This window comes from Salmo trutta, unplaced genomic scaffold, assembly GCF_901001165.1.
Source record: "Salmo trutta unplaced genomic scaffold, fSalTru1.1, whole genome shotgun sequence".
NCBI classification, from domain to species: Eukaryota; Metazoa; Chordata; class Actinopteri; order Salmoniformes; family Salmonidae; genus Salmo; species Salmo trutta.
The window spans coordinates 25414-49391 of record NW_021823276.1 but is presented as its reverse complement, the minus strand read 5'-3'; the positions used below and the strand labels follow the sequence as shown (position 1 = coordinate 49391).

Below are 23978 nucleotides of genomic sequence, written 5' to 3'. Positions count from 1 at the left end.
TTTTCTCTAGGTTTTAAATGGAAGCATCTGGTTTATTAGTCAATTGGGAATCTGAGTTACTGGAGTAAAGGGCCCTTGAGGCTAGACTAGTAGCACTGAGTGCCATTGGGAAGGAGTCATAGGAGGGGTGATTCTGGGCGGAGTCAACACAGGGAAATAGGGGCCTCTTATTCGTATTGTGGTCTACGGTGGAAGCTCTGGCCTGGACGATCCTGAGAAGGCGGCCAGGTGGAACGGGAGTGAGTGCAGCATAAACACTAGGCTCTGAGGATAGCCCACTTTACTGTAGGGCCTTACTGTTGAGGTTGAGGAACAGTTCCTAGCTGTAAACTAGCTCAGTGGTAAGGCAGAGCGGCATCCGTCAGGTCTGGAGGATTAATAACAAGGAATAACTGATTGCTATAGGTAGACAGGTTCGAGTTGAGTTGTTAATCCTGTAGAGGTGGTATTTTAGCTTGACACAACGTTTCGTGGTCAATGAGACTGAGAGCTAGCTAGATAATCAACTGAGCTAGCAAACAATGTAACAAAAGTATAAATTCTTATTAGAAAAATACTTCATTAACAGGCTCTGCATTTCAGGAATCACAGTAGCAAGTACCCCTGGTGCACTGTTAATGATTTTGCCATTTATTTTTTAAGAAAACTCAGTTTTTGTCATAGACTTCAATGGCTTGAATGCGATTTGATTTCAACATGAGGTTGTCCAAGGAGTCGGGACTCGACGACAGTTGCCATCCATTGGAGCGATGTGGCTAACTGATGTGGCTAACTGATGTGGCTACTGATGTGGCTAACTGATCTGGCTCATGATAGGCAGGGCAAAGCCATTTTGGTGATTTCTGGTATATAATCAAAATAAATACATCTCAGCAGTTTTTACCTGATAAGCACAATACCATTGGAAATAAATACTGAAAGTCAATTTATAGTCGTAAAAATGACGTTGAACATGATGCTGTCGCTGCTTCCTGTTGACAAGACATTTTGATAAATAGCCCAGTCAAAACAGTTTTAACGTATCCAAATCAATAACCAATATGCAGAAACAGTTTGTGATATAATGAAAACCTAAACATAGAATGTACTATCTACCCATACATGTGCAACAATAGTAATCAAATTACTGGTATATTTTATAAACTGCACCTTATAAATGCACACACACCAAAAACCCTGTCGTTTTGACAAGTGGCAATAAATCCCTGATATCGATTAGGGGGAAATCAGGTTGTACGCGCTGTTGAAACTAACACAACTAAAGAAACAACCTGGAATCTGGAGATATTTAGTACACCACTGGTTACAGAACGACCCGCAGAAGACAGTCAGCTACACTGATGCGGTTTGATTTGGGGGTCGTCAAACGGAAAGAGAAACGCAACACTTATTTGTCAGTCACTCATATCGATATGACGTTGAAATCAATTGCGCGAGAGGGAGAGATGAGGTTGCACAAAAAACACAATCTGGGAATATGTGTACATCACTGGTTAGAGGGCAATTTGTAGAAGATAGCTAGCTACATTTGAAGTGTTGCATTTTGATGGGTGGGTTGCCAACGGGGTAAGTGTAACACAACCCTTGTTTGGTTAATCCCTTCCATCGATATCACGCTGAAATCAATAGAACCAGGGGTTAACGCTGTTTTAAACTAACACTATTAAAGGCCACAGCGGACTTGGATAACCTATACATGGTTGACTAGATGAGAACTTGCATAAGGCTTATATCTATATTTTAGAATGCCGGATGTAGATTTTTTTGGAGGTACAGCCATCACGTAAAAAGGGAAACAAACCACTTTCAGTTAGTTAACTTAAATGATACTTCTTGGATTTTGGTATGAAGCCCTTTATCTACTTCCCCAGAGTCAGGTCAACTCTTGGATAACCTTTTAATGTCTGCGTGCAGTTTAAAGGAAGTTGCTACTGTATAAACCAAAGATATTGATCCATTTCAAGCAATCTGTCCACGCCCTGGCCATATGAGAGAGTTTTGTTCTCTATGTGGTTCGGCCCAGGGTGTGACTAGGGTTGGGCATTCTATGTTCCGTGTTCTATGTTTTGTGTATTCGTTGTTTGGCCGGGTATGGCTCTCAATCAGGGACAGCTGTCTATCGTTGTCTCTGATTGGGAGCCATACTTAGGTAGCCTTTTCCACAGGGTGTTGTGGGTAGTTGTTTTTCTGTCTTGTGTTTTTCACCTGACAGAGCTGTTGCGCTTGTTCCACTTTGTTTTGATCAGTGTTCAGAACTAATAAACATGATGAACACGTACCACGCTGCACCTTGGTCCTCTCCTTGCAACAACCGTTACACAATCAATCTTATGTCATCGTGATGACTATAAACTTTTATACTAACATCAGCAATCTGAGGTAAAAAGGATGTGTAATTCCACTCAATTTTATGGGGTGAAAATGCAAGCGTGTGTAAGGTAGTAACACAAACTGTCCACATTAGAGAAATACACTGCTCAAAATAATAAAGGGAACACTAAAACACACAATGTAACTCCAAGTCAATCACACTTCTGTGAAATCAAACTGTCCACTTAGGAAGCAACACTGATTGACAATACATTTCACATGCTGATGTGCAAATGGAATAGACAAACAGGTGGAAATTATAGGCAATAAGCAAGACACCCCCAATAAAGGAGTGGTTCTGCAGGTGGAGACCACAGACCACTTCTCAGTTCCTATGCTTCCTGGCTGATGTTTTGGTCACTTTTGAATGCTGGCGGTGCTTCACTCTAGTGGTAGCATGAGACGGAGTCTACAAACCCACACAAGTGGCTCAGGTAGTGCAGCTCATCAGGATGGCACATCAATGCGAAGCCTGTGGCAAGAAGGTTTGCTGTGTCTGTCAGCGTAGTGTCCAGAGCATGGAGGTGCTACCAGGAGACAGGCCAGTAACATCAGGAGACCGTGGAGGAGGCCGTAGGGGGGCAACAAACCCAGCAGCAGGATCGCTACCTCCGCCTTTGTGCAAGGAGGAGCAGGAGGAGCACTGCCAGAGCCCTGCAAAATGACCTCCCGCAGGCCACAAATGTGCATGTGTCTGCTCAAACGGTCAGAAACAGACTCCATGAGGGTGGTATGAGGGCCCGACGTCCACAGATGGGGTTGTGCTTACAGCCCTACACCGTGCAGGTCGTTTGGCATTTGCCAGAGAACTCCAAGATTGGCAAATTCGCCACTGGCGCCCTGTGCTCTTCACAGATGAAAGCAGGTTCACACTGAGCATGTGGACAGACGTGACAGAGTCTGGAGACGCCGTGGAGAACGTTCTGCTGCCTGCAACATCCTCCAGCATGACCAGTTTGGCGGTGGGTGAGTCATGGTGTGGGGTGACATTCTTTGGGGGGCCGCACAGCCCTCCATGTGCTCGCCAGAGGTAGCCTGACTGCCATTAGGTACCGAGATGAGATCCTCAGACCCCTTGTGAGACCATATGCTGGTGCGGTTGGCCCTGGGTTCCTCCTAATGCAAGACAATGCTAGACCTCATGTGGCTGGAGTGTGTCAGCAGTTCCTGCAAGAAGAAGGCATTGATGCTATGGATTGGTCCGCCCGTTCCCCAGACCTGAAACCAATTGAGCACATCAGGGACATCATGTCTCGCTCCATCCACCAACGCCACGTTGCACCACAGACTGTCTAGGAGTTGGTGGATGCTTTAGTCCAGGTCTGGGAGGAGATCCCTCAGGAGACCATCCGCCACCTCATCAGGAGCATGCCCAGGCGTTGTAGGGAGGTCATACAGGCACGTGGAGGCCACACACACTACTGAGCCTCATTTTGGACTTGTTTTAAGGACATTACATCAAAGTTGGATCAGCCTCTAGTGTGGTTTTCCACTTTAATTTTGAGTGTGACTCCAAATCCAGACCTCCATGGGTGATAAATTGGATTTCCATTGAATATTTTTGTGTGATTTTGTTGTCAGCACATTCAACTATGTAAAGAAAAAAGTATTTAATAAGATTATTTCTTTCATTCAGATCTAGGAGTGTGTTGTTTAAGTGTTCCCTTTATTTTTTTGAGCAGCATATATAATCATTTTACATGGCAAAATAATTCAACATGTCAACTTCAGATGATGATATATGTTGCCCACTCACAAACTATTGCAACAATGACATCTCTTTCTCACTATTTGACCATTTAGAGTTTAAAAATACTCTGAAACACAGTTTTACTGGAAGCTCTAGAACAGAGACTCCATAGAGGTCTGTGTAGCAGCCTGATCGTTTGGCGGCCCTTCTAATATTTTCTAATGCCAGTTGAGTTGAATCCTGCTTTTACTTCCTACTCTTACGTCCTGCTTTGGTCCTATGGTACCACTCGCATGGCTGCCAGTCCACCCATTATGCAATCGATGACTTGACTGGGGAACCACCGCTCTATTCATTCTATATCTATAGTAGCACATGCAGCCAGGAGCGGAGGAGAGGAGAGGAGGGAGGGAAGGCTGTAAAAGAAGGAGGGAAGGCTGGAAAGAGGGAGGGAAGGAGGAAGGGAAGGCTGTAAAAGAAGGAGGGAAGGATGGAAAGAAGGAGGGAAGGCTGTAAAAGGGGAGGGAAGGAGGGAGGGAAGGATGGAAAGAGGGAGGGAAGAAGGGAGGAAAGGCTGTAAAAGAGGGAGGGAAAGAGGGGGAAGGCTGTAAAAGAGGGAGGGAAAGAGGGAGGGAAGGATGGAAAGAGGGAGGGAAAAAGGGAGGGAAGGCTGTAAAAGAGGGAGGGAAGGATGGAAAGAGGGAGGGAAGGAGGGAAGGAAGGAGGGAGGGAAGGCTGTAAAAGAGGGAGGGAAGGCTGTAAAAGAGGGAGGGAAAGAGGGAGGAAGGATGGAAAGAGGGAGGGAAAGAGGGAGGAAAGGCTGTAAAAGAGGGAGGGAAAGAGGGAGGGAAGGCTGTAAAAGAGGGAGGGAAAGAGGGAGGGAAGGATGGAAAGAGGGAGGGAAAAAGGGAGGGAAGGCTGTAAAAGAGGGAGGGAAGGATGGAAAGAGGGAGGGAAGGAGGGAAGGAAGGAGGGAGGGAAGGCTGTAAAAGAGGGAGGAAGGCTGTAAAAGAGGGAGGGAAAGAGGGAGGGAAGGCTGTAAAAGAAGGAGTAGGGAAAGAGGGAGGAAGGCTGTAAAGAGAGAGGGAAGGAGGGAGGGCTCTGACTACAGGACTGACTGTGAGACTGTGTGTGTTTCAGGTGGGTACACACAGCCAGTAATACCCCCGTAACAGGCTTGTCAGCAGACACTGTGGCGTCAGTATTCACCCTTGATAAACTGGTGTGGGAGGACCGGCTACCAGGGGTACAATAGCAAGTCAAAAAGGAGAGACACGTCTATTCTCCCTGACTGAAGACCTACGTGCCAGTGACAGAGTGAGAGGAGTGGGAGGGGATCTTACCGAGGACAGAGCGTTCCTTCAGACCCATATCCTGGGGAGGTAGGGCGGCATGTGTCTTGGTGTCCAGCACCTGTTTTTAACTTCTCCTTCTCAGAGGTGAAGAGCGCTTAAGGGCCTGACTTCATGGTGGCATGCACTGAGAGAGAGAGAGAGAGAGAGGAGAGGAGAGAGAGAGGAGAGAGAGAGAGAGAGAGAGAGCGAGTGATAAGGGGGCAGAGAGAGAGAGAAGAGCGAAGAGAGAGAGCGAGAAAGAGAGCGAAAGAGAGAGAGATAAAGATAATTAATCCTTTAACAACAATTAGTTAGGTTTCAATCATTCTGTGTAAGGCCTCAGCGGTTGTCTCCTCATTAATAACTGAGAAGCTACAGTGTAGAAGTCTGGGGTTCCTGCATCAGCTGAGGGCATCTGATTGAGATCTTTTACCCCCTGAGTCTCGAAATCAGCAGGTTATCACTGCCCTCCTGTCATTCACAATCAACACTCCTCTATCAGTTTGTGATTTTGGCACAGCGATCACAATAGAGTCTATCTATTAGCATGCCTAGAAGCCTGCTGCCTATTGCACACTATGATACACCACTGATGGCCTGCTAGTAATGTAACTGCTAGTGGAATGCTTCATGAGATCACACTCAGCACCTCGCCCGCCAAACACATGACCTCCGTATCACTATGGGCTATTTTATATTAGCATTTTTAGACAATGTTACTATGTTAATATGTAATTCCAGAGGAGAATGAGTCGACAGGCGTCCATTTCCTATTTTAGCCCAATTTAAATTGTCAACCTGACGATCTCTGAAGAATTGCATACGCTACATGGCCAAAAGTATGTGGACACCTGCTCGTCGAACATCTCATTCTACTGGGAAGGCTTTCCACTAGATGTTGGAACATTGCTGCGGGGACATGCTTCCATTCAGCCACAAGCGTATGTGGGCGTCCACATACTTTTGGCCATGTAGTGTATAAATGCTATTACACAAAATGCGAGGGGCGGCATACTAAATCAAAAACAAAGCGTCTCCTATTAAGATCTATTGGGTGTCCGTGACAGAGGACTTGTACATTCTCATGTCTGTTAAGTCTCTGTGTTGTTGGGTTTAGGACCCCAGGAAGACTAGCTGTCATCATGTCTGTTATGTCTCTGTGTTGTTGGGTTTAGGACCCCAGGAAGACTAGCTGTCATCATGTCTGTTACGTCTCTGTGCTGTTGGGTTTAGGACCCCAGGAAGACTAACTGTCATCATGTCTGTTATGTCTCGTGTGTTGGGTTTAGAACCCCAGGAAGACTAGCTGTCATCATGTCTGTTTATGTCTCTGTGTTGTTGGCGTTTAGAACCCCAGGAAGACTATCTGTCCTCATGTCTGTTATGTCTCCTGTTTGTGTTGGGTTTAGAACCCCAGGAAGACTTAAGCTGTCATCATGGTGGTCGCGTGTTATAGTCTCTTGTGTTGTTGGGGTATTAGAACCCCAGGATAGCACTAGCTGTCATCAGTCTGCTATGTCTCTGTGTTGTTGGGTTTAGGACCCCAGGAAGACTAGCTGTCATCATGTCTGTTATGTCTCTGGTTGTTGGGTTTAGGACCCCAGGAAGACTAGCTGTCATCATGTCTGTTATGTCTCTGTGTTGTTGGGTTTAGAACCCCAGGAAGACTAGCTGTCATCATGTCTGTTATGTCTCTGTGTTGTTGGGTTTAGAACCCCAGGAAGACTAGCTGTCATCATGTCTGTTATGTCTCTGTGTTGTTGGGTTTAGGACCCCCAGGAAGACTAGCTGTCATCATGTCTGTTATGTCTCTGTGTTGTTGGGTTTAGAACCCCAGGAAGACTAGCTGTCATCATGTCTGTTATGTCTCTGTCTTAGAACCCCAGGAAGACTAGCTGTCATCATGTCTGTTACGTCTCTGTGTTGTTGGGTTTAGGACCCCAGGAAGACTAGCTGTCCTCATGTCTGTTATGTCTCTGTGTTGTTGGGTTTAGGACCCCAGGAAGACTAACTGTCATCATGTCTGTTATGTCTCTGTGTTGTTGGGTTTAGGACCCCAGGAAGACTAGCTGTCATCATGTCTGTTATGTCTCTGTGTTGTTGGGTTTAGGACCCCAGGAAGACTAGCTGTCATCATGTCTGTTACGTCTCTGTGCTGTTGGGTTTAGGACCCCAGGAAGACTAACTGTCATCATGTCTGTTATGTCTCTGTGTTGTTGGGTTTAGAACCCCAGGAAGACTAGCTGTCATCATGTCTGTTATGTCTCTGTGTTGTTGGGTTTAGAACCCCAGGAAGACTAGCTGTCCTCATGTCTGTTATGTCTCTGTGTTGTTGGGTTTAGAACCCCAGGAAGACTAGCTGTCATCATGTCTGTTATGTCTCTGTGTTGTTGGGTTTAGAACCCCAGGAAGACTAGCTGTCATCATGTCTGTTATGTCTCTGTGTTGTTGGGTTTAGAACCCCAGGAAGACTAGCTGTCATCATGTCTGTTATGTCTCTGTGTTGTTGGGTTTAGGACCCCAGGAAGACTAGCTGTCATCATGTCTGTTATGTCTCTGTGTTGTTGGGTTTAGAACCCCAGGAAGACTAGCTGTCATCATGTCTGTTATGTCTCTGTGTTGTTGGGTTTAGAACCCCAGGAAGACTAGCTGTCATCATGTCTGTTATGTCTCTGTGTTGTTGGGTTTAGAACCCCAGGAAGACTAGCTGTCATCATGTCTGTTATGTCTCTGTCTTAGAACCCCAGGAAGACTAGCTGTCATCATGTCTGTTACGTCTCTGTGTTGTTGGGTTTAGGACCCCAGGAAGACTAGCTGTCCTCATGTCTGTTATGTCTCTGTGTTGTTGGGTTTAGGACCCCAGGAAGACTAACTGTCATCATGTCTGTTATGTCTCTGTGTTGTTGGGTTTAGGACCCCAGGAAGACTAGCTGTCATCATGTCTGTTATGTCTCTGTGTTGTTGGGTTTAGGACCCCAGGAAGACTAGCTGTCGTCATGGCATCAGCTAATGGGAATCCGAATAAAGATGACAGATGAAAGATGGTTTGTTAGCGATGCTATCTCCTATTGGGAGCTATTGGTTGTTGGTGACAGAGAGAGTACTTCCGGTTGATAGCGACTATCTCATATTGGGAGCTATTGGTTGTTGGTGACAGAGAGAGTACTTCCGGTTGTTAGCGATGCTATCTCCTATTGGGCTATTGGTTGTTGGTAACAGAGAGAGTACTTCCGGTTGTTAGCGATGCTATCTCCTATTAGGAGCTATTGGTTGTTGGTAACAGAGAGAGTACTTACGGTTGTTAGCGACGCGGCAGAAGTCCTCCTGTAGTTTGGCTACGTCTATAGGAGAGTCCATATAGGGAGGTTCAGGGTAGGACTTCGCAGTCCCCAGGGCTGCAGTAGAGAGGTTGGGGTTGGAGGCGTGGAGACGGACGGAGCCAGATGAGATGCAACTGGGAACCTGGGATGGAACAGGAACAGGAAGCAGACAAACAGAAATGTATCTGCCATTTTCAAATAGTGGATGAACACACATTTTGATGCACAGAAGTTGCAAGTGAGGTTAAGTGAACTATCCATGAAACAAAGAACAGATACCCCCACACTGATGAATGTTCCCCCAGTTCCATCAAGCAACGTTTCGACCCGAAGGTCTCCGTCGGACTTAACCCACGTAAATGGGGTTTTTAAAAGGCAACTATTCAAACATTTCACCTGACTGGTTTCCTTTTACAGTACCTGCAGTGTTGTTTTCACATCTTTGCCGTAGTTTTTAGAACCACGCCATTTCCTTGGGGCCTTTTTTCCTTTTTGGGGGTGTCAAATGTAGAAGCCTGAATAGAATAAAATAGAATAAATAGAAGAGAGAGAGAGAGAGAGAGAGAGAGAGAGAGAGAGAGAGAGAAATGTTTATTTTAAGGAATGACAGATAGAGAAAACGATGTGTTCTATATTAAGCAGAGAACTGAAAAGATACAAGATAATTCAAAACAACTTCAGGGAAAGACAAGAGAAGACAAGGGAAGTCTTAAAATTCCTCCTGTCACTGAGTGCAGTGCTTTACGTCAGTAACTATCTATACGTCCTAAATGCCTCCCCATTCCCTATATAGTGAACTATTTTTGACCAGTGCACTATATAGGGAATAGGGTGCCATTTGGGATACAGTTAGTAAGTGCACTTCTACGTCAGTAACTATAAAAGTACAACTTGTTTCAGTAATACCTTCATCAACCTGGCATTCCTGAAGAATACTGCAAAGTAAATAAATGCCTTTCATTTGCAATGTGGAATCAGATGATTAAGGAGGACAAGCTTTAAACGCTGTATCTGGATGGAAGATAAACATGTCTGCTACATTTACATTTTAGTCATGAACTCTAGCAGACGCTCTTCTCCAGAGAGACTTACAGTCAGTGCAATCAACTAAGGTTAGTAGGAAAAAACAACCACACAGTTATTATAAGTAGCCTCTTCTTGGAAATAGCTGCTATCAATTGAATATGTAGCATGATGAAAAACATGTACGCAAAAGACTACCGTCATCAGTCTACAGACTAGTTTACTACTGTCATCATCCTACATCATCAGTCTACAGACTAGATTACTACTGTCATCACCCTACATCATCAGTCTACAGACAAGATTACTACTGTCATCACCCTACATCATCAGTCTACAGACTACTTACCACTGTCATCACCCTACATCATCATCTCTACAGACTACTTACCACTGTCATCACCCTACATCATCAGTCTACAGACTAGATTATTACCGTCATCACCCTACATCATCAGTCTACAGACTAGATTATTACCGTCATCACCCTACATCATAATACTACAGACTAGATTACTACTGTCATCACCCTACATCAGTCTACAGACCACATTACTACCATCATCACTTACATCATCAGTCTACAGACTAGATTACTACTGTCATCACCCTACATCATCAGTCTACAGACTAGATTACTACTGTACTAGATTACTACCATCATCACCCTACACCATCAGTTTACAGACAACTTACTACTGTCATCACCCTTCATCATCAGTCTACAGATCTAGATTACTACCGTCATCACCCTACACCATCAGTCTACAGACAACTTACTAATGTCATCACCCTACATCATCATCAGTCTACAGACTAGAATATTACCGTCATCACCCTACAATCAGTCTACAGACTAGATTACTACTGTCATCAACCTACATCATCAGTCTACAGACTAGATTATTACCGTCATCACCCTACATCATAATACTACAGACTAGATTACTACTGTCATCACCCTACATCATCAGTCTACAGACTAGATTATTACCGTCATCACCCTACATCATCACTACAGACTAAATTACTACTGTCATCAACCTACATCATCAGTCTACAGACTAGATTACTACCGTCATCACCCTACACCATCAGTCTACAGACTACTTACTACTGTCATCACTCTACATCATAATACTACAGACTAGATTACTACTGTCATCAGCCTACACCATCAGTCTACAGACTAGATTACTACTGTCATCACCCTACACCATCAGTCTACAGACTAGATTATTACCGTCATCACCCTACATCATAATACTACAGACTAGATTATTACCGTCATCACCCTACATAATAATACTACAGACTAGATTACTACTGTCATCACCCTACACCATCAGTCTACAGACTAGATTATTACCGTCATCACCCTACATCATAATACTACAGACTAGATTATTACCGTCATCAACCTACATAATAATACTACAGACTAGATTACTACTGTCATCAGCCTACACCATCAGTCTACAGACTAGATTACTACTGTCATCACCCTACACCATGAGTCTACAGACTAGATTACTACTACTGACATCAGCCTACACCATCAGACTACAAACTAGATTACTATTACTACCGTCATCACACTATATTATCAGTCTACAGACTAGATTACTACTGTTATCAACCCTATATTATCAGTCTACAGACTAGATTACTACCGTCATCACACTATATTCAGTCTACAGACTAGATTACTACCCTCATCAACCCTATATTATCAGTCTACAGACTAGATTACTACTGTTATTAACCCTATATTATCAGTCTACAGACTAGATTACTACTGTTATCAACGCTATATTATCAGTCTACAGACTAGATTACTACTGTCATCAACCCTATATTATCAGTCTACAGACTAGATTACTACCATCATCGACCCTATATTATCAGTCTACAGACTAGATTACTACTGTTATCAACCCTATATTATCAGTCTACAGACTAGATTACTACCGTCATCACACTATATTATCAGTCTACAGACTAGATTACTACTGTCATCAACCCTATATTATCAGTCTACAGACTAGATTACTACCATCATCGACCCTATATTATCAGTCTACAGACTAGATTACTACTGTCATCAACCCCATATTATCAGTCTACAGACTAGATTACTACCATCATCAACCCCTATATTATCAGTCTACAGACTAGATTACTACCCTCATCAACCCTATATTATCAGTCTACAGACTAGATTACTACTGTCATCACCCCTATATTATCAGTCTACAGACTAGATTACTACCCTCATCAACCCTATATTATCAGTCTACAGACTAGATTACTACTGTTATCAACCCTATATTATCAGTCTACAGACTAGATTACTACTGTCATCAACCCTATATTATCAGTCTACAGACTAGATTACTACTGTATATACACTATATTATCAGTCTACAGACTAGATTACTACCCTCATCAACCCTATATCAGTCTACAGACTAGATTACTACTGTCATCAACCCTATATTATCAGTCTACAGACTAGATTACTACTGTTATCACACTATATTATCAGTCTACAGACTAGATTACTACCCTCATCAACCCTATATTATCAGTCTACAGACTAGATTACTACTGTCATCAACCCTATATTATCAGTCTACAGACTAGATTACTACTGTCATCAACCCTATATTATCAGTCTACAGACTAGATTACTACTGTCATCAACCCCATATTATCAGTCTACAGACTAGATTACTACCGTCATCTACCCTATATTATCAGTCTACAGACTAGATTACTACTGTCACCAACCCTATATTATCAGTCTACAGACTAGATTACTACTGTCATCAACCCTATATTATCAGTCTACAGACTAGATTACTACTGTTATCAACCCTATATTATCAGTCTACAGACTAAATTACTACCCTCATCAACCATATATTATCAGTCTACAGACTAAATTACTACCGTCATCGGTCTACAGACTAGATTAAAGTTGAAGTTGTTACTGAGTTGTATAACATGGTGTGATATACAGTGAATATACCAAACATTAGGAACACCTTATATTGAGGTGCACCCTGTTTGGCCCTCAGAACAGTCTCAATTCATCAGGACATGGACTCTGCAAGGTGTCTAAAGCGTTCCACAGGGATGTTGGCCCATGTTGACTCCAATGCTTCCCACAGTTGTGTCAAGTTGGCTGAATGTCTTTGTGTGGTGGAATATTCTTGATTCACACAGGAAACTGTTGAGCATGAAAAACCCAGCAGTGTTGCAGTTCTTGACACAATCTGGTGCACCTGACACCTACCACCACCATTCCCCGTTCAAAGGCACTTAAGGCTTAAAAATCCTTCTTTAACATGTCTCCTCCCCTTCATTTACACTGATTGAAGTGGATTTAACAAGTGACATCAATAAGGGATCATAGCTTTCACCACAGTTTTGTATACTCAGTGTATATCCCACCATGTTAGACAACTGAGTAGCAATGAATATACAACATCGCCTTGTCCAACAAATCTGGTTCCTGCTGGGTCATGCTGATGGCAGAGTCAGGATTTGGCGTAAGCAGCAGGAGTCCATGGACCCATCCTGCCTGATGTCAACGATACAGGCTGCTGGCGGCGTGGTGTAATGGTGTGGGGAATGTTTTCCTGACACACCTTAGGTCCCTTGATACCAACTGATCAATGTTTGAAAGCCACAGCGTCTCTGAACATCTCTGAACATTGTTGCTGACCCGGTGCACCACTTCATGGCTACAGGGGGGTCCGACCCAGTACTAGATGGGAGTACCTAATAAATGTATAGACATACAGCATATGATCTGTCAGGCCAGATGGATAGTGATGACTAAAGCCTGGTTTAGGGTTGGGTGGTATCCACATTTTCATACCGCTATACAATTTCTGTACCGTACCAGGGTTTACGGTATTAATGGAAGTGCACACAAGGGGTCAATGTCAAAAAACGATTTAGTCAACAGGGAACTTGATCCAGGAGGGGATTGAATGTCTCTGCTGTAACCAAGAAGCTTGATCTGGACATCTAGCCACTTAGCTAGCAAGTTAGCAAACCAAATAAACAGCTGGAACCCTGGATATAATTCATTAGACACATCTTAGACGTCTAGTTCTAAGCAGAGGTGTAGACACACACACACACACACACACACCACACACACACACATACACACACAGTATGTGACCTGCAGTAGTGCGTTGATGGCTGGAGCTGAGTAGGTGCGGTGGATGACCTCCATACTCTGTAGCAGATGGTTCAGTTCCAACAGGTAGGACTCACACACTGACATGTCTGGAGAGATGGAGAGAGACGGGGGGCGGGGGACGGGGGGAGAAAGTGAGAGAGAAAAAGCGAGAGAGAGACAAACAGAGAGAGAGCGACAAAGCGCGCGCGAGAGAAAGCGAGGATTTTGAATGGGACTGAATTGTGTGTCCCCACAAAGTTAGTTATACAAGAAAGTGCATGTGTGTGTACCTTCAGAACACTTGTTCATGTCGTCTGAGGACTGCAGCCAGGCGGCCACCTTGGATTGGCTGGTACAGGTCACTGGGAAGCTACCTGCAGCATGGACCGACGCCTGTCTGGCTAGAGACACAGGCCGCTACAACACACACACCACACACACACACACACACACACACACACACACACACACACACACCACACACACACACACACAGGCAAGTCAACCCCCATCAACACACACACTATAAACAACATCTGTGCTTTTTTCTATGAATACAAATGCTGTCATGACTGTCTGCCATGTGTATATCTGCAACAGCACTCTGCAGAGAATAACAGAATGAGAGATACCACTGTAACAGGCTTTTTGATGTTTCATATTAAACACCAGCTCTCTGGTCTTAAAATAGTCTGTTACTACTGATATCTTTCATATCACAGGCCCATTCAACTACAGAGAGCACAGTGTGTGTGTGTGTGTGTGTGTGTGTGTGGTGTAGTACCGTTCTATCAGCCACACCGGGGGACCCGGGAGGGGGGAAACGGGGGTAGTAGTAAGCCTTCTCCTGGGGGTACATGGCAATCTCATTCTGACGGTACAGCCGATGGTGGCGTAGCTTAGACACCCATTCATCAAACAGCTCCTGAGACTTGATCTATGGCAGGAGAGAGAAAGAGGGAGAGAGAGAGAGAGAAAGAGGGAGAGAGAGAGAGAGAGAGAGATAGAGAGAGAGAGAGAGAGAGGAGATAGAGAGAGGGAGAGAGAGAGAGAAAGAAGGAGGGAGAGAATAGAGAGAGGGAGGGGTGCTGCAGTCAGACAAGGATTCTCAAGGGGATGAAAACACACTAAGGTAAAGTACTGTAGTAGTACAGTCATCTTTTCTGCTCTAATGTTAGTTTAGGTTAGTCAATGGTCTTCTAGAAGAACAAACTGTTCCTAGATCAGTATTCTCTAAGCGTCTCAGAGTAGGAGTCCTGATCTTGTCCATGTCATTTTAGTCACTATGATCGAAAAGCAAAACTGATCCTAGATCAGCACTCTGAGAAGCTTGATACCTACGAGCCCTGGAGTGGAAACTAGACTATTCTGAATAATCTGTGTTGTTAGTGTTGTCCTCTAACCCCACCCCCAACCTGGGAGCTGCAGGGTCTGCTGCCTGCTGTTCATGACTCCACATCAGTCACCCTCCCAACCTGGGACTGCAGGGGGCTGCTGCCTGCTGTTCATGACTCCATCAGTCAGTCACCCTCAACCTGAGAGCTGCAGGGGGCTGCTGCCTGCTGTTCATGACTCCATCAGTCAGTCATCCCCCAACCTGGGAGCTGCAGGCTGCTGCTGCCTACTGTTCATGACTCCATCAATCAGTCATCCCCCAACCTAGGAGCTGCAGGGGGCTGCTGCCTGCTGTTCATGACTCCATCAGTCAGTGATCCCCCAACCTGGGAGCTGCAGGCTGCTGCTGCCTACTGTTCATGACTCCATCAGTCAGTCATCCCCCAACCTAGGAGCTGCAGGCTGCTGCTGCCTGCTGTTCATGACTCCATCAGTCATCATATCCCCCAACCTGGGAGCTGCAGGGTGCTGCTGCCTGCTGTTCATGACTCCATCAGTCAGTCATCCCCCAACCTGGGAGCTGCAGGGTCCTCCTGCCTGCTGTTCATGACTCCATCAGTCAGTCATCCCCCAACCTGGGAGCTGCAGGGTGCTGCTGCCTGCTGTTCATAACTCCATCAGTCAGTCATCCCCCAACCTGGGAGCTGCAGGGTGCTGCTGCCTGCTGTTCATGACTCCATCAGTCAGTCATCCCCCAACCTGGGAGCTGCAGGGTGCTGCTGCCTGCTGTTCATGACTCCATCAGTCAGTCATCCCCCAACCTGGGAGCTGCAGGGTGCTGCTGCCTGCTGTTCATGACTCCATCAGTCAGTCATCCCCCAACCTGGGAGCTGCAGGGTGCTGCTGCCTGCTGTTCATGACTCCATCAGTCAGTCATCCCCCAACCTGGGAGCTGCAGGGTCCTGCTGCCTGCTGTTCATGACTCCATCAGTCAGTCATCCCCCAACCTGGGAGCTGCAGGGTCCTGCTGCCTGCTGTTCATGACTCCATCAGTCAGTCATCCCCCAACCTGGGAGCTGCAGGTGCTGCTGCCTGCTGTTCATGACTCCATCAGTCAGTCATCCCCCAACCTGGGAGCTGCAGGGGGCTGCTGCCTGCTGTTCATGACTCCATCAGTCAGTCATCCCCCAACCTGGGAGCTGCAGGCTGCTGCTGCCTACTGTTCATGACTCCTCAGTCAGTCATCCCCCAACCTGGGAGCTGCAGGGGGCTGCTGCCTGCTGTTCATGACTCCATCAGTCAGTCATCCCCCAACCTGGGAGCTGCAGGCTGCTGCTGCCTACTGTTCATGACTCCATCAGTCAGTCATCCCCCAACCTGGGAGCTGCAGGCTGCTGCTGCCTACTGTTCATGACTCCATCAGTCATCATCCCCCAACCTGGGAGCTGCAGGCTGCTGCTGCCTACTGTTCATGACTCCATCAGTCAGTCATCCCCCAACCTGGGAGCTGCAGGGTCCTGCTGCCTGCTGTTCATGACTCCATCAGTCAGTCATCCCCCAACCTGGGAGCTGCAGGGTGCTGCTGCCTGCTGTTCATGACTCCATCAGTCAGTCACCCCCAACCTGGGAGCTGCAGGGTGCTGCTGCCTGCTGTTCATGACTCCATCATCAGTCATCCCCCAACCTGGGAGCTGCAGGGTGCTGCTGCCTGCTGTTCATGACTCCATCAGTCAGTCATATCCCTTCTCAATCTGAAAGACAGGAACATTAATAACCACGTCAATACAGCCGTGTAACTTCCCCTTCTCAATCTGAAAGACAGGAACATTAATAACCACGTCAATACAGCCGTGTAACTTCCCCTTCTCAATCTGAAAGACAGGAACATTAATAACCACGTCAATACAGCCGTGTAACTTCCCCTTCTCAATCTGAAAGACAGGAACATTAATAACCACGTCAATACAGCCGTGTAACTTCCCCTTCTCAATCTGAAAGACAGGAACATTAATAACCACGTCAATACAGCCGTGTAACTTCCCCTTCTCAATCTGAAAGACAGGAACATTAATAACCACGTCAATACAGCCGTGTAACTTCCCCTTCTCAATCTGAAAGACAGGAACATTAATAACCATGTCAATACAGCCGTGTAACTTCCCCTTCTCACTGAAAGACAGGAACATTAATAACCATGTCAATACAGCCGTGTAACTTCCCCTTCTCAATCTGAAAGACAGGAACATTAATAACCACGTCAATACAGCCGTGTAACTTCCCCTTCTCAATCTGAAAGACAGGAACATTAATAACCACGTCAATACAGCCGTGTAACTTCCCCTTCTCAATCTGAAAGACAGGAACATTAATAACCATGTCAATACAGCCGTGTAACTTCCCCTTCTCAATCTGAAAGACAGGAACATTAATAACCACGTCAATACAGCCGTGTAACTTCCCCTTCTCAATCTGAAAGACAGGAACATTAATAACCACGTCAATACAGCCGTGTATCTTCCCCTTCTCAATCTGAAAGACAGGAACATTAATAACCACGTCAATACAGCCGTGTATCTTCCCCTTCTCAATCTGAAAGACAGGAACATTAATAACCACGTCAATACAGCCGTGTAACTTCCCCTTCTCAATCTGAAAGACAGGAACATTAATAACCACGTCAATACAGCCGTGTAACTTCCCCTTCTCAATCTGAAAGACAGGAACATTAATAACCACGTCAATACAGCCGTGTAACTTCCCCTTCTCAATCTGAAAGACAGGAACATTAATAACCACGTCAATACAGCCGTGTAACTTCCCCTTCTCAATCTGAAAGACAGGAACATTAATAACCACGTCAATACAGCCGTGTATCTTCCCTTCTCAATCTGAAAGACAGGAACATTAATAACCACGTCAATACAGCCGTGTATCTTCCCCTTCTCAATCTGAAAGACAGGAACATTAATAACCACGTCAATACAGCCGTGTAACTTCCCCTTCTCAATCTGAAAGACAGGAACATTAATAACCACGTCAATACAGCCGTGTAACTTCCCCTTCTCAATCTGAAAGACAGGAACATTAATAACCACCTCAATACAGCCGTGTAACTTCCCCTTCTCAATCTGAAAGACAGGAACATTAATAACCACGTCAATACAGCCGTGTATCTTCCCCTTCTCAATCTGAAAGACAGGAACATTAATAACCACGTCAATACAGCCGTGTATCTTCCCCTTCTCAATCTGAAAGACAGGAACATTAATAACCACGTCAATACAGCCGTGTAACTTCCCCTTCTCAATCTGAAAGACAGGAACATTAATAACCACGTCAATACAGCCGTGTAACTTCCCCTTCTCAATCTGAAAGACAGGAACATTAATAACCACGTCAATACAGCCGTGTAACTTCCCTTCTCAATCTGAAAGACAGGAACATTAATAACCACGTCAATACAGCCGTGTAACTTCCCCCTTCTCAATCTGAAAGACAGGAACATTAATAACCCACGTCAATACAGCCGTGTAACTTCCCCTTCTCAATCTGAAAGACAGGAACATTTAAGAAGGTCTGAGGAATGGCTGACCATATAGCAGCAATATTGCTAAAAGAGACAGAAGTCTGCATCCCATATGGCCACCGTATCCATATGTCAGGGCTGCCCAACCCTCTTCCTGGAGATCTACCATCCAGTGGGTTTTCAGTCCAACCCTAATTAACACCACCTGATTCTACTAATTAGCTGCTCAACAGACCTTAACTAGCTGAATCAAATATGCTAAATTAGGTTTGGACAGAACCTACAGGACAGTAGATCTCCAGGAAAGAGGGTTGCCCTGCCCTATATAGTTGCACTACTTTTGACCAGGGCATGGAATAGGGTGATATTTGGGACACAGTGGTGTCGTATGGTACGCACACTGAAAGACTGCATGTCTCTGTACAGATACACCGGTTCAACATTGGGACATTATTATTCAGTATGGTCCTGGCAGGTCTTAACTCTTCCTGTACACTGACATTCAGGATGACTTTGACATGTGGGAACATTTGATTTATTGTAACTGCATTAAGCCTCCCACATGACGGCAGGTAGCCTAGCACTGCAGGTAGCCTAGCATGGCAGGTAGCCTAGCACTGCAGGTAGCCTAGCATGGCAGGTAGCCTAGCACTGCAGGTAGACTAGCACTGCAGGTAGCTTAGCATGGCAGGTAGCCTAGCACTGCAGGTAGTCTAGCACTGCAGGTAGCTTAGCATGGCAGGTAGCCTAGCACTGCAGGTAGTCTAGCACTGCAGGTAGCTTAGCATGGCAGGTAGCCTAGCACTGCAGGTAGTCTAGCACCGTAGGTAGCCTAGCACTACAGGTAGCCTAGCACGTGCAGGTAGCCTAGCACTGCAGGTAGCCTAGCACTGCAGGTAGCCTAGCACTGCAGGTAGCTTAGCAATGGCAGGTAGCCTAGCAGTGCAGGTAGTCTAGCACTGCAGGAAGCCTAGCACTGCAGGTAGCCTAGCACTGCAGGTAGCCTAGCACTGCAGGTAGCCTAGCAGTTAAGAGGATTGATGAATCTGCCGATGTGCCATTCAGCAAGGCACTTAACCCTAATCGCTCATGTAAGTCTCTCTGGATAATAGGTTCTGCTAAATATCTAAAATGTAAAAATGACCATGACCTGGTTACACCCAGCAGTATCTCAGGACCTGACAACCCAGTCCCAGCAGTATATCAGGACCTGACAACCCAGTCCCAGCAGTATCTCAGGACCTGACAACCCAGTCCCAGCAGTATATCAGGACCTGACAACCAGTCCCAGCAGTATATCAGGACCTGACAACCCAGTCCCAGCAGTATATCAGGACCTGACAACCCAGTCCCAGCAGTATCTCAGGACCTGAACAACCCGTCCAGCAGTATCTCAGGAGCCTGACATACCCAGTATCTCACCTGACACCAGTCCCAGTTATCAGGACCTGACAACCCAGTCCCAGCAGTATCTCAGGACCTGACAACCCAGTCCCAGCAGTATATCAGGACCTGACAACCAGTCCCAGCAGTATATCAGGACCTGGCAACCCAGTCCCAGCAGTATATCAGGACCTGACAACCCAGTCCCAGCAGTATATCTGGACCTGGCAACCCAGTCCCAGCAGTATATCAGGACCTGACAACCCAGTCCCAGCAATATCAGGACCTGGCAAACCCAGTCCCAGCAGTATATCAGGACCTGACAACCCAGTCAAGCAGTATCTCAGGACCTGACAACCCAGTCCCAGCAGTATATCAGGACCTGACAACCCAGTCCCAGCAGTATCTCAGGACCTGACAACCCAGTCCCAGCAGTATATCAGGACCTGACAACCCAGTCCAAGCAGTATCTCAGGACCTGACAACCCAGTCCCAGCAGTATCTCAGGACCTGACAACCCAGTCCCATCAGGATATCAGGACCTGGCAACCCAGTCCCAGCAGTATCTCAGGACCTGGCAACCCAGTCCCAGCAGTATCTCAGGACCTGACAACCCAGTCCCAGCAGTATATCAGGACCTGGCAACCCAGTCCCAGCAGTATATCAGGACCTGACAACCCAGTCCCAGCAGTATATCTGGACCTGGCAACCCAGTCCCAGCAGTATATCAGGACCTGACAACCCAGTCCCAGCAGTATATCAGGACCTGGCAACCCAGTCCCAGCAGTATATCAGGACCTGACAACCCAGTCCAAGCAGTATCTCAGGACCTGACAACCCAGTCCCAGCAGTATATCAGGACCTGACACCCAGTCCCAGCAGTATCTCAGGACCTGACAACCCAGTCCAGCAGTATATCAGGACCTGACAACCCAGTCCAAGCAGTATCTCAGGACCTGACAACCCAGTCCCAGCAGTATCTCAGGACCTGACAACCCAGTCCCAGCAGTATCTCAGGACCTGAACAACCCAGTCCCAGCAGTATCTCAGGACCTGACAACCCAGTCCCAGCAGTATCTCAGGACCTGGCAACCCAGTCCCAGCAGTATCTCAGGACCTGACAACCCAGTCCCAGCAGTATCTCAGGACCTGACAACCCAGTCCCAGCAGTATCTCAGGACCTGACAACCCAGTCCCAGCAGTATCTCAGGACCTGGCAACCCAGTCCCAGCAGTATCTCAGGACCTGACAACCCAGTCCCAGCAGTATCTCAGGACCTGACAACCCAGTCCCAGCAGTATATCAGGACCCTGACAACCCAGTCCCAGCAGTATATCAGGACCTGACAACCCAGTCCCAGCAGTATATCAGGACCTGACAACCCAGTCCCAGCAGTATATCAGGACCTGACAACCCAGTCCCAGCAGTATCTCAGGACCTGACAACCCAGTCCCAGCAGTATATCAGGACCTGGCAACCCAGTCCAGCAGTATCTCAGGACCTGACAACCCAGTCCCAGCAGTATCTCAGGACCTGACAACCCAGTCCCAGCAGTATATCAGGACCTGGCAACCCAGTCCCAGCAGTATCTCAGGACCTGACAACACCAGTCCCAGCAGTATATCAGGACCTGACAACCCAGTCCCAGCAGTATATCAGGACCTGACAACCCAGTCCCAGCAGTATATCAGGACCTGACAACCCAGTCCCAGCAGTATATCAGGACCTGACAACCCAGTCCCAGCAGTATCTCAGGACCTGACAACCCAGTCCCAGCAGTATATCAGGACCTGACAACCCAGTCCCAGCAGTATATCAGGACCTGACAACCCAGTCCCAGCAGTATATCAGGACCTGACAACCCAGTCCCAGCAGTATCTCAGGACCTGGCAACCCAGTCCCAGCAGTATCTCAGGACCTGACAACCCAGTCCCAGCAGTATATCAGGACCTGGCAACCCAGTCCCAGCAGTATATCAGGACCTGACAACCCAGTCCCAGCAGTATATCTGGACCTGGCAACCCAGTCCCAGCAGTATCTCAGGACCTGACAACCCAGTCCCAGCAGTATATCAGGACCTGGCAACCCAGTCCCAGCAGTATATCAGGACCTGACAACCCAGTCCAAGCAGTATCTCAGGACCTGACAACCCAGTCCCAGCAGTATCTCAGGACCTGACAACCCAGTCCCAGCAGTATCTCAGGACCTGACAACCCAGTCCCAGCAGTATCTCAGGACCTGACAACCCAGTCCAAGCAGTATCTCAGGACCTGACAACCCAGTCCCAGCAGTATCTCAGGACCTGACAACCCAACCCAGTCCCAGCAGGATATCAGGACCTGACAACCCAGTCCCAGCAGTATCTCAGGACCTGACAACCCAGTCCCAGCAGTATCTCAGGACCTGGCAACCCAGTCCCAGCAGTATCTCAGGACCTGACAACCCAGTCCCAGCAGTATCTCAGGACCTGACAACCCAGTCCCAGCAGTATCTCAGGACCCTGACAACCCAGTCCCAGCAGTATCTCAGGACCTGGACAACCCAGTCCCAGCAGTATCTCAGGACCTGGACAACCCAGTCCCAGCAGTATCTCAGGACCTGACAACCCAGTCCCAGCAGTATATCAGACCTGACAACCCAGTCCCAGCAGTATATCAGGACCTGACAACCCAGTCCCAGCAGTATATCAGGACCTGACAACCCAGTCCCAGCAGTATATCAGGACCTGACAACCCAGTCCCAGCAGTATATCAGGACCTGACAACCCCAGTCCCAGCAGTATATCAGGACCTGACAACCCAGTCCCAGCAGTATATCAGGACCTGGCAACCAGTCCCAGCAGTATCTCAGGACCTGACAACCCAGTCCCAGCAGTATATCAGGACCTGGCAACCCAGTCCCAGCAGTATATCAGGGACCTGACAACCCAGTCCCAGCAGTATATCTGGACCTGGCAACCCAGTCCCAGCAGTATATCAGGACCTGGACAACCCAGTCCCAGCAGTATATCAGGACCTGGCAACCCAGTCCCAGCAGTATCTCAGGACCTGACAACCCAGTCCAAGCAGTATCTCAGGACCTGACAACCCAGTCCCAGCAGTATTCAGGACCTGACAACCCAGTCCCAGCAGTATCTCAGGACCTGCCAACCCAGTCCCAGCAGTATATCAGGACCTGACAACCCAGTCCAAGCAGTATCTCAGGACCTGACAACCCAGTCCCAGCAGTATATCAGGACCTGAACAACTAGTCCCAGGCAGGATTATCAGACCTGACAACCAGTCCCAGCAGTATATCAGGACCTGACAACCCAGTCCCAGCAGTATCTCAGGACCTGACAACCAGTCCCAGCAGTATCTCAGGACCTGACAACCCAGTCCCCAGCAGTATCTCAGGACGCTGCAACCCAGTCCCAGCAGTATCTCAGGGACCTGACAACCCAGTCCCAGCAGTATCTCAGGACCTGACAACCCAGTCCCAGCAGTATCTCAGGACCTGACAACCCAGTCCCAGCAGTATCTCAGGACCTGACAACCCAGTCCCAGCAGTATATCAGGACCTGACAACCCAGTCCCAGCAGTATATCAGGACCTGACAACCCAGTCCCAGCAGTATATCAGGACCTGACAACCCAGTCCCCAGCATATATCAGGACCTGACAACCCAGTCCCAGCAGTATCTCAGGACCTGACAACCCAGTCCCAGCAGTATCTCAGGACCTGGCAACCCAGTCCCAGCAGTATCTCAGGACCTGACAACCCAGTCCCAGCAGTATCTCAGGACCTGACAACCCCAC

At 47.0% G+C, this 23978-nt stretch overlaps 1 protein-coding gene across 1 annotated transcript; it reads right to left on the bottom strand.

Moving 5' to 3' along the window:
• Positions 1-8690: 8690 nt before the first annotated feature.
• LOC115189995 (oxysterol-binding protein-related protein 3-like) lies at positions 8691-14882 on the bottom strand (the record flags this gene model as incomplete). The annotated part of the gene is made up of 5 exons (XM_029748525.1): positions 14723-14882; positions 14229-14355; positions 13939-14045; positions 9161-9229; positions 8691-8856 (listed from the first exon to the last, which is right to left on the bottom strand). Coding segments are annotated over exons 1-5 (544 nt in total), but the record flags the coding sequence as incomplete, so codon positions are not given.
• Between the last annotated feature and the right edge of the window lie 9096 nt (positions 14883-23978).